The following is a 16,036-nucleotide window of genomic DNA, read 5'->3' as shown; positions in this document are numbered from 1 at the left end:
TCAGGATATTATAATAGAAGTTCTTTTCAACGACATGATTACACTTTATTTAACAATACAAATGGAAATTAGAGAAGTTATACCTTCTTTGAAAAGTCTAAATCCTTTGACAATTATGTGAAGATAACATAGTTTGCCACCTTAATATATTCAAATATACAGAATGTGAAATACTCGAATGCCCAGTATGCTTTTCTTTTAAGCTGCTGTTTAACTGACTTTAAGTTTTTCTTGTCTTTAGAGATGGGGGTCTATGTTGCCCCGGCTGGAGTGCAGGGGCTAGTCACAGGCACAATCATTAGCGCACTGCAGCCTCAAACTCTCAGCCTCAAGTGTCCTCCTGCCTCAGTCTCCCAGCAAGCTGAGAGTACAAGTGCACACCACCATACCCAGCCTTTAATTGACTTTTAAAACTCAGCAGCTATAACATCTGTCCAAAGGTTAAAGATCTGTAATTAGTCGATTGTACCTAAAACCTTAAGCTAGTTCTCCCTAACTTTGAAAGTCTGAAGATGTGTGTATATTCCTGTCTATTCATCTCCAAGTTCATCCTGTCTTGTGATGCTAGGTTTGAGAGTGCAAATCACATTTAGCCTTTGCCAACAGGAGAGTATGGAAGAGGGAGGAGATATGCTTCTATCTGCATCCCTTGACTTCAACAGGTTGCTGTTCCTGTCAGCATCACCCCAGCCTCAGCAGTTCCTTTCTGAAGCAATAACAGAATCTAATTTGCAGTTTTTTCAACCCTAGGCTCATAGTACAACCCCAAGACAAACCAACCCCTCAGTACTGAATCGTCTGAGAACTAGGTCTCTCCATTGAGCACCAGGCAAGCAATGCCCTATTTTTCAGGTCAGCTCCACGGGGTTCCTCCTCTATGCTTCAGTTTTAATAATTCCAACCCCTTCTCGTTGTTTCTCCAACCCAAGGAGTGGTAGCTGTTTTTACAGCTGCTTCCTCTGAGGTACCTTAGAGTTACTTTCTTGCCTTCTCAATTATCTGGTTAACAACTTTATACCTAGTTAGCAAATTCTTTATATTAGATTCTCTCTGTTGAAATAACTAGTTTTTCTGATTAGCTTTCAACAGACACAACTATGGAACAGAAATTTAATAGTATTCAGAATTCAAAAATCTTAATACAAAAATCATTCTTACTTGCATGGTTAAGTCCATGTACCATTTATCGATAGAGAAGAAAGAAAAAAAAGTGTAAAAACTTGCATTATGGCTTCTTTTTTTTTTTAGATGGAGTCTTGCTCTGTCACCCACGCTGGAGTACAGCGGCGCAATCTCGGCTCACTGCAACCTCCACATCCCGGTCTCAAGCAATTCTCCTGCCTCAGCTTCCCAAGTAGTTGGGATTACAGAAGCACACCACCACACCTGGCTAATTCATTATTTTTATTTTTAGTAGAGATGGGGTTTCACGATGTTGGCCAGACTGGTCTTGAAATCCTGACCTCAGGCCCACCTCGGCTTCCCAAAGTGCTGGGATTAGAGTCGTGAGCCACTGCGCCCAGCCTATTATGGCTTTTTAAAGAGGAAAAAAAATTTTCTTAAAAACCTGTGACAAGTTATTTGAAAGTGACTTGTACTTTGTTGTTGGATTAATGTCTTTACCTTTATGAGTACAGCTACAAATACAAAGAACATAAACATGCTTTCTATGCTTTTAAATGCTGTCTTTTAACTGACTTTTCATAGCTTTAATGTTGCAGCCAATTGGTAAGGCACTTGTTTAATAGTTTATTGTACCTAAGACATTAAACAAGGGTACTAAGTACTTTTCCTAACTGGGCAAATTTGAAGATGTGCAGCACTGGGTAGCTGGATCATGTGCTAAAAACAATGACACCTCTGTTTTCAATTTCAGTGCTAGAAAGAAAACAGTGCCTGTTTTTAACATGGAAAAAGAGCGTGTGTCAGCTAGGATAGTGAAACTAGTTTATAAATACAAATTTCCTGGCATGGAATTATTATGAAGCATAGCACTTGGATACTGGCTTTTATGTAAGAAACATAGTAGGGGGGAAATCCACCTTAGATTCTTTGGTAAAACAAATGCCAAGATGAATGTACCATCACAAAGATGAGGGGGAGAAAACTGAATATACTAATGTAACAGCATCCAAAACGCAAATTTTCCGGACCCTGGAGTTGCCTGAAGATAACTCTTGAATCATCTAACAACATGATTAGCTTAGTATCTATTCATGGGTTTTTATATTCAGAGCAAATATTAAGAGATTCTTATAGCCAAGACAAGTGTGAGAAACCATGCTTTAAAAAAAAAAAAATTAGAGAAATCGAAACTCAGTGAACTAAAGGAAAATATAGCTCAGGTGAGATATGAGTATCTTAATGTATAATGATGGCACTACCTAGTTCACAGTGTGCATGCAGTGGATGTATACAGTGGTAAAAACTGCACCCTGCACAATAAATAGCTCCTGACCAAGGGGGCAGAGTAGATACTGAAATGCAGCCCATGCTTTGCAGGCCATGTGCATTTCTACACTTGATGAAAAAGGGCTCTTTCCTAATTTGTCTGATGGGCGAGTGGCAGTGGGCGGGTGGGGGTGGGGGGAGGGAGGGGGTGCAGTTTTCTATTTCACAGAAAGGCACCTACAGACTTGCCCTGGGGGCTGGGATAAGAATGAAATGCACATTCAAGAATTTACTAGGAGACAATTGGCAAAATGAGGTGACTCACTACAAGAGAAAGAACTGCAAGTGCCTTCCAGTTTCTAGCTTATTTACTTTCAGGAAGTATTTAAAAATAAGTTGGACAATCTGAAGTGCTTATGGTTGATCAAGATGATGGGTACAGGCCAACTGGCTCTGACGCACTAAAGACACTGGATTTAAAAATCTAAAGGTTCATCTAGTTCAACTTTTTTACTTTCATTTGAAAGTAACTTGTACCTTGTTGTTGGATTAATATCTTTACCTTCACAATGTGTTTATAGCTACAAATACAAAGAACACAAACATGCTTTCTGTGCTTTTTAATGCTGTTTTTTAACTGACTTTTGAAGTTTCACAGATTTAATACTGCAGTCAACTGGTAAGACCCAGAAAAACACCCAGAAAAATTGTAACCTTCAGTTCAGTATGCTAAATCCCTAAGTTGTTTTAAGTCCTATTTTATTAGGCTAGTGGTTCTCAAACTTAAGAGTGTATCATAAACACCTGGAAAGCTTGTCAAAACAAAGACTGCTGAGGTCCATTCCTAGAGTTTCAGTAGAGAAGATCTGAGGTGAAGCCCAAGGATCTGTATTTCTAACAGGGTTCCAGGTTATACTGACACTGCTAGTCAGGGGATCACATTTTTGAGACCCAATATGGTAGACTTAGAATCTGTGAGCTCCCTAAAGGGGTGTCTATCTCAGAAAGACTTCCAGGCCTAAAATAATGCTGGGTAGGCAGGAGCTGCTTAATGCTTAACAGGTGAGATATTATGTTAATATCATAAATATTAAATGTAAAAACAAATATAAATACATTATACACTTGGGATGTCAAGTTCTCTTCCTTCCTATCATAGTTTAATACCTAGGTTAATGAAGCCATTGGAAATCAAGCTCTTCATAAAGAGAAAAGGTCAATTATTTGGTTAACAACTTTATACCTAGTTAACAAATTCTTTATATTAAATTCTCTCTGTTGACGGCTGGGTGCAGTGGCTCATACCTGTAATCCCAACACTTTGGGATGCAGAGGCGGGTGGATCACCTGAGGTCAGGAGTTCGAGACCAGCCTGACCAACATGGAGAAACCCACTCTCTACTAAAAAATACAAAATTAACCAGGCATAGGGCGCATGCCTGTAATCCCAGCAACTCCGGGAGGCTGAGGCAGGAGAATTGCTTGAACCCGGGAAGCAGAGGTTGCGGTGAGATCGCACCATTGCACTCCAGCCTGGGCAATAAGAGTGAAACTCCATCTCAAAATAATAATAGTCATTATTATGATTCTCTGTTGAAATAACCAGTTTGATATTTTGATTAGAACCCAACAGACACAACTGTCCATAGATATAACATTTCAACCATCTTTCCTCTTATCGCCTATAAATCCTTACACTAAAAGCTAACCAAACAATTCATACCCTGTGGGTAACAGCAGGTTTTGCTTCCAAACACGTGTGTTCGATCCCAACCATGCTACTTTCTGGCAACCATCAACGGTGCTGGATTGGTGTGAAGATTCAACTAAGTTAGTGCCAATACCACACTGCCTGGTTAAAACACAAGCACTAAGTATAAGCACTAAACCATTTCTCTTTGTACATCTCTTCATCAGGAATATTCTCCATTCCAATCTCTGACAGAGATTGTAACATACCCACTTCCTACTGAAAATTCTTGTTCATTCTTCAATAGTGAAGTGCTAGATAGTCCCTCTTCTTACATATCTTTAATCACCCCATTTTGTGTGCTTCTTATATAAGTGTGTACAGTCTTCATATTTAACTTTTTTTAAAAAAAACCACCTTTATTGAGATACAAGTTGCACACAAAAGGCAACATTTTGAGTATAAATTGTGACTGATTTTGACAAATTTATACATTCATTTTTCCCACTAAAATCTAGATTTAAAGAGTCACCCCAAAGAAGTCTGTGGTGCCTGCTCCTTGTTAATTTCCCCTAAACCACCCCAGGCAACAATTATTTAGCTTTCTCTCAGTACAGATCAAAATGATCATTTCTAGAATTTCTTATTTAATTTTTATTTTTTGAGACAGTGTCTCACTCTGTCTCCCAAGTTGGAGTGCATTGGCGTGATCTCGGCTCACTGCAAGCTCTGCCTCCCAGGTTCATGCCATTCTCCCGCTTCAGGCCCTGGGGTAGATGGGACTATAGGAGCCCGCCACCATGCCTGGCTAATTTTTTTGTAGTTTTAGTAGAGATGGGGTTTCACCGTGTTAGCCAGGATGGTCTCCATCTCCTGACCTCGTGCTAGGATTACAGGCGTGAGCCACCATGCGCGGCCTAGAATTTCAAATAAAGGTATCACAAAGTTTATGCTCTTTGTGTTACGCATCTTTTCCTCAGCATATTTTCTGTAAGCAATTTTACTATAGCTTAATTTATATACAACTAAGTGAATCCATTTGGAGTGGTCAACTCAATGAGTTTTGACAGCTGTATACACCTCTGAAACAACATTAATCAAATACTGACCATTTCCATCAACTCCAAAAGATTCTTCGTGCCCCTTCTAAGTCCATCCCCCTTTATACATAATATATTCTTTTGTATTTGGCTTCTTTGACTTAGCATGATTTTAAGATTTACCCATGCTGTGTCTATCAGTTCACTCCTTTGCATTGCTGAAAATTATTCTATTGTAGTCACGTGCTGCGTAATGATGTTTCAGTCAACAATGAAACACATATACAATGGGGGTTCGATAAAATTATATTGGAGCTGAAAAATCTGTTTGATTGGTCTAGTGACATCTCGATGATCCTGATCCTGGGTAGGCCCTAGGTTAATGTGTGATTGCGTTTCAGTTTTTAACAAAAAGGTTTTAAAGGTAAAAAAATAAAAATTATTTTCTTTTTTTTCTATTACTAATAGATCTTAGTAATACTTAAAACAATTACTTTGCTAAATCAATTATAATTGCTTTTTTTTTTTTAGCTCCTCCAGATCTAAAAAATCTGAGTAGATTTTTTTAACTTAAAAGTAACAAGTAACCAGTAATGCAGTTAAAAAAAAAAAAAAAACCTTTGGAATCAGAAATGCCTGATTTGAGTACTGTATCAGTTCTACCACTCACAAATTAGCTGTGAACAAGTACATAATTATCCCAATATTAGTTTTCTTATCCATGAAGTAGGAAAATACAAATAATAAGAGTACCCGACCCCTTTCCTCAGCTGTCGCGAAGGTGCTCGGTCCTTCCGAGTAAGCTAAGGCCGCACTGGAGTGAGGGCCTCACTTCATCCGGCGACTAGCACCGCGTCCGGCAGCGCCAGCTCCACACTTGCCTGCGCTATGGCCTCCGTCTCTGAGCTCGCCTGCATCTACTCGGCCCTCATTCTGCATGACGATGAGGTGACCGTCACGGAGGATAAGATCAATGCCCTCATTAAAGCAGCTGATGTGAATGTTGAACCTTTTTGGCCTGGCTTGTTTGCAAAGGCCCTGGCCAATGTCAACACTGGGAGCCTCATCTGCAGTGTCGGGGCTGGTGGACCTGCTCCAGCAGCTGGTGCTGCACCAGCAGGAGGTCCTGCCCCCTCCACTGCTGCTGCTCCAGCTGAGGAGAAGAAAGTGGAAGCAAAGAAAGAAGAATCCGAGGAGTCTGATGATGACATGGGCTTTGGTCTTTTTGACTAAATCTCTTTTATAACGTGTTCAATAAAAAGCTGAACTTTAAAAAAAAAAAAGAGTACCCAACTTGCAAGGTTGTGTGATAATTAAATTAGCGGATCTTTTTAAAAGCAATACAACACACTCATTCTAATGCAATGCATGAGCTGCTAACTAAATCTAGCTGTTGACTAACAAAAACTTAAATTTGCAATTCACAAGTAGGATCAAGAATAAAATAATAGTCATGATTGATGGGGCATTTTCTCAATGTCTCAGAAAAAGAAATGCAGTGAAATACCATTTTTACCATCAGAAAAGACACAAATTTTCAAAATATGTTTTCTGTTCCTCTTTACCTACACTCTACTTCCCAGGAAAAATGTAGCAGTTAAGTGATGCGAGTGGACAATACAGGCTGACAAGTAGGGTCAACCAATTTGCTAATATTAATACCCAATGCAAATCATGATATAATTATATAAAAGAATGTGTACAGGTTCTGAATAGTCAGTGCTGTGCTATAGAGATTATGTCTGTTAAACAATGCAGCAGTCTAAAGTAGGTGGGTGTCCATATCGTCCAGTTTATTCCTGGCCTTCTAGTCAACTTCTTAGCAGACAACCATCTATAATTCATTTAAAGAAACAGGAATTTCTAGGCTGGGCAGTAGCTCATGCCTATAATCCCAGCACTTCGGGCAGCCAAGGAGGGCAGACTGCTTGAGCTCAAGAGTTCGAGACCAGCCTGGGCAACAGAGGGAGACCTCCATCTCTGCAAAAACTACGACAAAAAACAGCTGGGCGTGATGGCATGCACCCATAGTCCCAGCTACTTGTGGGGCTGAGGTGGGAAGACTGCTTGAGCCCAGGATGTCGAGACTGCAGTGAGCTGACATCATGCCACTGTACTCCAGCCCGGGTGACAAAGACGCTGTCTCAAAAAAAAAAAAAAAAGAAAGAAACAGGAATTTCTGGTGTCTAAAAATTATTTGTTCCATGTTGCCGTTTTAACCCAAATGCCGAGTTTATGATAAAACTGACCAAAACAAACCACCCCCCCACCCCGCAAAAAGCTGACAGCACAGTATTTTTCAAAGGTACTGATAAAGGAGTATGTCTGAGTCGTGTGACTGTCCTACTCTCCACCCTGATACATTAGTAAAGAGAAAATAAGACACACAGACAACCTTATTTTCTCATACATTCTCAAATATACTCATCCCTGTCCCCATGCATAAGGTTCTCAAAGTAACTGCTAATTTTCTCAAATACTCAATCTTACATAATGATATTCCAATTTAACCTATTATGTAAAAAGACAATTTTAAAGTTCTAGTTCAGCCACATTTATATGTGAATTACACATAACATTTAAGGTCAGCTATAAAATCAAACCCTTAAATGCTTGCCTCAAAAAATGCTTTTTCACCCATGTTGTGGGGGAAAAAATTATTTTTATTTTTGAGACAGAGTCTTGCTCTGTCATCCAGGCTGGAGTGCAGTGGTGCAATCTCGGCTCCCTGCAACCTCCACTTCCCAGGTTAAAGTGATTCTCCTGCCTCAGCCTCCCAAGTAGCTGGGACTACAGGCATGCACTACCACACCCAAATAATTTTTGTATTTTTAGTACAGACGGGGTTTCACCATGTTGACTAGGCTGGTCTTGAACTCCTGACCTCAGGCGATCCGTCTGCCTCAGCCTCCCAAAGTGCTGGGATTATAGGCATGATCTGCACCCGCCGAAAAATTTTTTTGTAATATACTTCTTCACATACTACTAAAAAATATCATGTATTTAAAGTTCTGTCATTAAAAACTTAAAACTCTCCTAACAAGTTCTTCTAAAAGAAATGTTCCCAAAACTAGATGGGTGTGGTGGCTCACACGCCTGTAGTCCCAGAACTTTGGAAGACTGAGATGGGCAGATCGCTTGAGCCCAGGAGTTAGAGACCAGCCTGGGCAATATGGCGAGATCCCATTTCAAAAAAAAAAAATAAATGTTCCCAAAACTTTTTTTGTTCCCCCTTGGAGACAAGGTATTGCCCAATCATGGCTCACTGCAGCCTCCACCTCCTGGGTTCAAGCAATCTTCCGCCCACCTCAGCCTCCTGAGTAGCTGGGACTATAGGCATGCACCACCACATTCAGCTAGTTTGATTTTTTTTGTTTTGTTTTTTTTTTTTGTAGAGACGGGTTCTCCCTCTGTTGCCCAGGCTGGTCTCAAGCTCTGGAGCTCAAGTGATCCTCTTGCCCCAGCATCCCAAAATATTGAGACTATAGCTGTGAGGCACCACGCTCAGCCTGCCCAAAATTTCTGGTAATGAAGTCTAAGACTACACAGTCTCCAAAACATTAAAGAGGAGACATGACTAGAGAAGGAAGGAAAGTGCAGGAAAGGGAGAAAATAGGGATCCTCCCAAAGTATTTACAACTTTGTGCTAACTTGAACACATTACTTTCTGGGCTATCCTCAACCCTGGCTACTCAACAGAATTGCCTTTTGAGGTGCTTTAGAATGGATGCTCGGGCTACAACCCTAATCTACCAAACAAGAAACTTCACAGAAATAGGACCAGAGACCTTTTTTTTTTTTTTTTAAGTTCCTCTAGTGGATAACGCATGGCCTTTCAGGCTGAGAACTATGAAACAGGCAGGCTACTAGTTAGGATTAATAATTAAAAAAAAAAAATACCTTGATCTGCTGTCTTCGTAGCATGGCAAGTTCTCTCATGTCTCGGAATGGCTGTAGTAAATACTGATAGAGTTCAGTTGTAGCTTCTGCAAGGCTGCTGTAGGCTTCATCCTCCATCTGATACAAGTCCAGAAGCTCCACCATGCTCTCTGTATTCTTGTGCTTATCCAAGAGCTGTGGAACAAGACAGTTTCACAACAACTAAGAAAATCAATTCTAATAACCTATAAATACTTGCTCTGAATTCTCCCTATTATGTCAGGGCCTCGGAACCCTAAAACACAGAAGCAAGAGGGAACGAAAAGCACTGACTGCTTTTCATCACTATCTCCATACTTCAGGTGTCTCACTACTCAAGACCACTGCCTGAATATTTCTTTTGAGGCTCAAAGTATTGAGCTCAGTCTTAACTCTTCCATTTGTTTATTTTCCTTTTTTTGTTTTTTGAGACAGGATTTTACTCCTGTCAACCAGGCTGGAGTACAATGGTGCGATCTCAGCTCATTGCAACCTCCACCTCCTAGGCTCAAGTGATTCTCCTGCATTAGCCTCCCAAGTAACTGGGACTACAGGCGCACACCACCACACCTGGCTAGTTTTTGTATTTTTTTTTTTCTTTTGTAGAGCCTGGGCACCATGTTGCCCAGGCAGGTCTCAAACTCCTTGGCTCAAGAGATCCACCCGCCTCGGCCTCCCAAAGTGCTGGGATTAAAGGTGTGAGCCACTGTACCCAGCCCCAAAATGTTTCTACTGTCTAGTAGAATGAAAATCATCCAAATATGGAACATTTCCAATAAATTTCTTTAATTTCTACCTGTCACCTCCTTCAAAATCATGTCAGGCACTGGCCTAGGAGCTGGACATACAAAAACATGGTCCTGGTCCTCAGAGCTTATAGTGTAGTGAATAAACAGAAAATAATTTTTAAATAATTTAAATTTTATAAAAAATTATTATTTTCCCAATGGTTCTTTTAGAGACAAAGAATTCCAAACTGTGATAAACATTATTAAAACTATAAATAAAAGTTTTATAAAAGAATGAGGCCAGGTGCAGTGGCTCATGCCTGTAATCCCAACACTTTGGGAGGCCAAGGTAAGAGGATTGCTTGAGGCCAAGAGTTTGAGACAGGCCTGGGCAATGTAGTGAGACCTTGTATGTATGTATAATTGGCTGGGCATGGTGGCTCATGCCTGTAATCCCACGGCCAAGGAGGGTAGATCACAAGGTCAAGTAATCTAAATGATCCTGGCCAACGTGGTGAAAGCCCATCTCTACTAAAAATACAAAAACTAGCTGGGCATAGTGGCATGCGCCTGTAGTACCAGCTACTCGGGAGGCTGAGGCAGGAGAATCAATTGAGGTGGAGGTTGCAGTTAGCCAAGACTGCGCCACTGCACTCCAGCCTGGCAACAGAGCGAGACTCCATCTCAAAAAAAAAACAATAATTTAATCTTAGGCATGATTTCTTGGGAGAAAAAATGTAAAAATTAGCTCATAGTCCCAGCTATGGGAGGCTGAGGCATGAGAATTGAGCCCAGAAGGACAGATCTGCAGTGAGCCGTGACTGTGCCACAGAACTGCAGCCTAGGTGACAAAATGAGACCTTGTCTCAAAAAAAAAAAAGAAAAAACAAAACAAGCAGCAGCTAGGCACAGTGGCTCACGCCTGTACTCCCAGCACTTTGGGAGGCCGAGGCAGGCAGATCACTTGAGGTCAGGAGTTTGAGAGCAGCCTGGTCAACATGGTGAAACCCCATCTCTACTAAAATTACAAAAATCAGCTGGGCATGGTAGCACGCACCCATAATCCCAGCTCCTCGGGCGGCTGAGGCAGGAGAATCACTTGAACCGGTGAGGCGGAGGTTGCAGTGAGCCAAGATTGCGCCACTGCACTCCAGCCTGGGTGACAGAGTGAGACTCCATCTCAAAAGGCAAGTAAATAAATGAAAATAACAAATGAAAAGAACTAATACAGAAAGACATTAATTTACATATGCATACACGGACGCCATTTACCTGCTGGCAGTATCATCTCCCCAAAGGCACAAAATTCTTCTATTCCCTTTCATACCTATAGTTTGCACTACTATCTTTCTCCCCACTTATTTGCGTTTTAGCTTTGTATCAGTTCATACGTGTAACCACGCTGAAGAGACTTCAGACTCATTTCCTGTTCAGATTTTTGGCACAACATGTAGCAGCACTGTATCATTAACAATTATGATAAATCAGACAATCTATATTAAAGTGCTTTTATAACAAAAAAAAGTGTCAAACAAATATTAGCTATCATTCTGTTTTTTTAAGGCTGCTGTTAAAGCTAATATGGAGAATTTCGACTCCTCTAGTACTAGCTGAGCAGTTCTATCAGACCAACTTTTGCCACTGATAAAAATAACAAACTGTGGTGCAAAATATTACAAAACAACTGCCTGTAGGCACTACAGAGTGACCAAAACAGCTATAAAATGGAAGGGACAGCAACAATACCTTGGAAGCAGGGAGGGCTCTAGGTGGGTTTTTTTTGTTTGTTTGTTGTTTGTTTTTTTGAGATGGAATCTTGCTCTGTCACCCAGGCTGCAGTGCAGTGGCGTGATCTTGGCTCACTGCAAGCTCCGCCTCCCAGGTTCACGCCATTTTCCTGCCTCAGCCTCCCAAGTAGCTGGGACTACAGGCGCCTGCCACCATGCCTGGCTAATTTTTTGTATTTTTAGTAGAGACGGGGTTTCACCATGTTAACCAGGATGGTCTCGATCTCCTGACCTCGTGATCTGCCCGCCTCGGCCTCCCAAAGTGCTGGGATTACAGGCGTGAGCCACCGTGCCTGGCTTAGGTGGTGTTTTCATTCATGCCTTTCAGCCTGAGGGTGTGCCCCAGTAGATGCCAAAAGAAGGGGAAAGGTACAGCTAAAAACTCAGAAACCCACAATCTTGCTGGCTTGAAGAATCTGAGGACAGAGCTCAGGACAACCACAGCAGCTAGAAAGCCAGAGGACAATGCTGAAAGGGACACAGCCTAAGAAGAAGGAACTCCAAATTCATATATAAACTCTACTCAAATTTCTGGCTGATCACTGGAACTATACAACCACAGGACAGGTACTAAGCAATCTAGATAAAACAATAAATATTTCATCTGCTGCCTTCTGTAAAGGAGGTAGAGTTTGACATCTGAATCCAATCAACTTGACTGCTGAAAACAAGACTAAAAATCAACACTCTGAGGGAACATAACAGAATCCAGAGGCTCTACAATGTATCATTCACAATATCTATTATATAATCCAAGATTAACAGACCTACAAAGAAATAGGAAAACAAAACTCAGTCATCAAAAAGCAATCAATGGGGCAGGTGCGGTGGATCAAGCCTATAATCCCAGCACTTTGGGAGGCGAAGGAGGCAGATCACTTGAGGTCAGGAGTTCGAGACCAGCCTTGGCAACATGGTGAAACACCGTTTCTACTAAAAATACAAAAATTAGCCAGGTATGGCAGAGCATGCCTGTAGTCCCAGCTATTTGGGAGGCCGAGGCAGGAGGCAGAGGTTGCAATGAGCTGAGATTCAGATTGTGCACTACAGCCTGGGGTGACAGAGGAACTCTGTCTCAAAAAAAAAAAAAATTAAAAAACTTTTTTTAAAAAAAGCAATCAATGAAGACCAATCACAAGATGAAACAGATATGGATTTAACAGACAAATATTTCAAAGAAGATATTATAATGCTAACTGGACATAAAAGAAATACACTCATCAAGAATAAACAGGAAATCTCAAAAAACAGAAACTAATTCTAGAACAGAAAATTCACTATATGGGTAGAGAGTATGGTTGTAATTACAGTCAATGAACTTGAAGATAAATAAAGATAAATTATCCAATCTTATAGGAAAAAAAAGAAAGCCTCAGGGACTCATGAGACAATATTAAAAGGTCTTCTCCCACAACCTGAGATGAGGTCTCATTATATTGCCCAGGCTGGTCTCAAACTCTTGGATTCAAGCAATCCTAGTGCCTCAGGCTCCCAAAGTGTTAGGATTACAGGCGGAAGCCATTGTACCTGGCCAAAAGGTCTTAACATATATTGAATTGAAGTTCCAGAGAAGAGAAAATGACTCAGAACAAAATATTACAAGAAAAATCCCAAATTTGGTTAAAGAAGAATCTACATATGTATGAAGCTCTAATAGCCTCAAGGGGATAAATGCAGTTACCCACAAGTAGATTTACCATATTATAGTCAAACTACTAAAAATCAAAAATAAAAGAGAAATTCCTGAAAACAGCCAGAGAAAAATAACACAGGAGGAACAAGTACACCTGTGAATGCTGACTTCAAACTAGAAACAACAGAGAAGAGGAAAAAAACAAAACACGACAAAACATCTGTCAACTCAGAATTCCATTTCCAAGAAAATATCCTTCCTGAACAAAGAAAAAATAAACAGTTAAATTAAAAGAACTCATTAATAGCAGATGGACATCATAAGAAATGTTCTTTAAAATGTGTTCAGATTGAAGGAAAATGATACAGATTTTCATAAAGGTATAAAGATTACTGGAAAGATTACAGGTGTATCTGACTATAATAAATATGAAACCTACAGCATAAAGAACAGGGATAGAGATGAATCTATACAGACACATATGAGTTCTTAAGTATAAGATGGGCTGGGCGCAGTGGCTTGTGCCTGTAATCCCAGCACTTTGGTAAGCCAAGGCAGGTGGAGGTGGATCACTTGAGGTTGGGAGTTTGAGACCAGCCTGGCCAACATGGCAAAACCCTGTCTCTACTAGAAATACAAAAATTAGCCAAGTGTGGCGGCACGCGCCTGCAATCCCAGCTACTCGGGAAGCTGAGGCACAAGAATCACTTGAACTCAGGGAGTTTGAGGCTGTAGTGAGCTATGACTGAGTCACTGCACTCTAACCTGGGAGAAAGAACAAAGTCCTGTCTCTTAAAAAGAGATGGAGTGGTATAATATCAACTTCAAGTATGGTTTAATCTCTATGGCAACCACTAAAAGAATAATAATTTAAGAAGGTATGCTATAAGCCCCAATATGTTCAAGTTATTAAATTAACCCAAAAGAAATCAGGAAAGGAAGAGGAGAAAAAAGAAGTAAAAACCACAGGCTATTTTCATATACATACTTCTATGTCAAAAAAAAGGAAAGAAAAAATAAATAAATAAATAAAAGGACACCAAAACACAAGATATAAACAGAAAACAAATAGACCTAAATCCAACCTTGTCAAGAATTATATGAAATATAAATGGACTAAACTCTTTAATTTAAAGGTAGAGTTGTTGGAATGGATAAAAAAGGAAGCCACAATTATATGTTGCCTAGAAGAGATGAATATTGAAAACAAAGACACAAATAAGTTGAAAGCAAACAGTAAAGCAAAAGAAGGGTAGAGGGACTATATTAATATCAAAGAGTAGACCGTAAGATATAAAGTATTACTGGAGATAATGCAGAACTTTTTTGTTTTTCTTTTTTAAAACAGAGTCTCACTCTATGACTCAGGCTGGAGTGCACCGGTGTGATCTCAGTTCACTGTAACCTCCACCCCCCGGGTTCAAGCAATTCTCCTGCCTCAGCCTCCCAAGTAGCAGCGATTACAGGTGTAATCTCACCAAGTCTCACTAATTTTTTTGTATTTTAGTAGAGACAGGGTTTCACCATGTTGCCCCCAGGGTGGTCTTGGACTCCTGAGCTCAGACAATCCGCCTGCCTCGGCCTCCCAAAGCACTTAGGATTACAGGCGTGAGCCACTGTGCCCAGCCCAGAACATTTTATAAAGACGAAAGAGTCAACTCATTAGGAAGACACAACAATATGTGTACAACATACCTAACAGAACTTCAAAGTACATTAAGTTATAATGGAAAGAATTTTTAAAAAGAAGGAAGCAAGTTCACAGAGTTGGTGATTTTAACACTCCTCAGTCACAACATCCTCATTAGTATAATGGTGAGTAAAAGAAAATGAAACACAAATGTACAAAAAAATTCAGTAGAACAGGTAATCTAAACCGACCTATATCCACGCAAGTGATTGAATCAATAATTAATACCCTTCCAAAACAGAATGCATCAGGCTCAGATAGGTTCATAGGTAAATTCTACCAGATATTTAAGGAAGAAATTATGCCAGTTCTCTCAAATCTCTTCCAGAAAACAGAAGTAGACGGAATACTTCCTAACTCATTTTATGAGGCCAACTTTAGCCTAATAGCAAAAACAGACAAACATTACAAGAAAGAAAAAACTACAGGCTGAGCACGGTGGCTCGCACCTATAACCTCAGCACTTTGGAAAGCCTAGGTGGGAGAATCACTTGAACTCAGGAATTCAAGGCCAGCCTGAGCAACATAGCGAGACTCTCTTAAATAGCCAGGTGTGGTGGGAGACTTGCTTGACCCTGTGAAGTCAAGGCTGTAGTGAGTCCTGATCGTGCCACTGCCCTCCAGCCTAGGCAACAGAGCGAGGCCCTGTCTTAAAAAAACTACAGACTGACATCTCCCATTAGCACCGACACAAAAATCCTCCACAAAATATTTAGCAAGTCCAACAATATGTAAAAAGAATTATATACCACAACTGAATGTGATTTATTCCAAGTATACAAAAGGCTAGTTCAACATTCAATAATCAATTAATGTCATCTATTACAAAAACAGGCTAAACAAGAAAAATCACATGATCATATCAACAGATGCCCAAAATGCATTTCACAAAATCCAACACTCAATTCATAAAACTTTCAGCAAACTAGGAATGGAAAACCTCCTTTACCTTGATAAAAAACCTTGAGCTAACATGACACCTAATGGTAAGAAAGTATTTTTATATATGTATAAAATACATATGATATATATATTATATATAAAATACGATATATATATAAATATATATAATATATAAATACATATAAAATACATATTTTATATATAAATAAATATTTTTATAAATGTATTTATATAAATATATATATAAATTTATATA

At 39.9% G+C, this 16,036-nt stretch overlaps 1 protein-coding gene and 1 pseudogene across 2 annotated transcripts in view; one reads left to right on the top strand and one right to left on the bottom strand.

Annotated features, from left to right (window-relative positions):
* JMY (junction mediating and regulatory protein, p53 cofactor) overlaps positions 1 to 16,036 on the bottom strand; it is an 86,839-nt gene that overhangs the window by 37,264 nt on the left and 33,539 nt on the right. The window contains 1 exon segment of the mRNA XM_003899860.4: positions 9,022 to 9,195. Coding sequence (XP_003899909.2) covers positions 9,022 to 9,195 — 174 coding nt within the window.
* Positions 5,883 to 6,404, top strand: LOC101023733 (annotated as a pseudogene). Its single transcript, XR_648137.2, has one exon. The product of XR_648137.2 is annotated as a 60S acidic ribosomal protein P1 pseudogene (transcript).

Source organism: Papio anubis, chromosome 5 (assembly GCF_008728515.1).
Source record: "Papio anubis isolate 15944 chromosome 5, Panubis1.0, whole genome shotgun sequence".
NCBI classification, from domain to species: Eukaryota; Metazoa; Chordata; class Mammalia; order Primates; family Cercopithecidae; genus Papio; species Papio anubis.
This window is presented reverse-complemented; position numbering and strand designations above follow the sequence as displayed.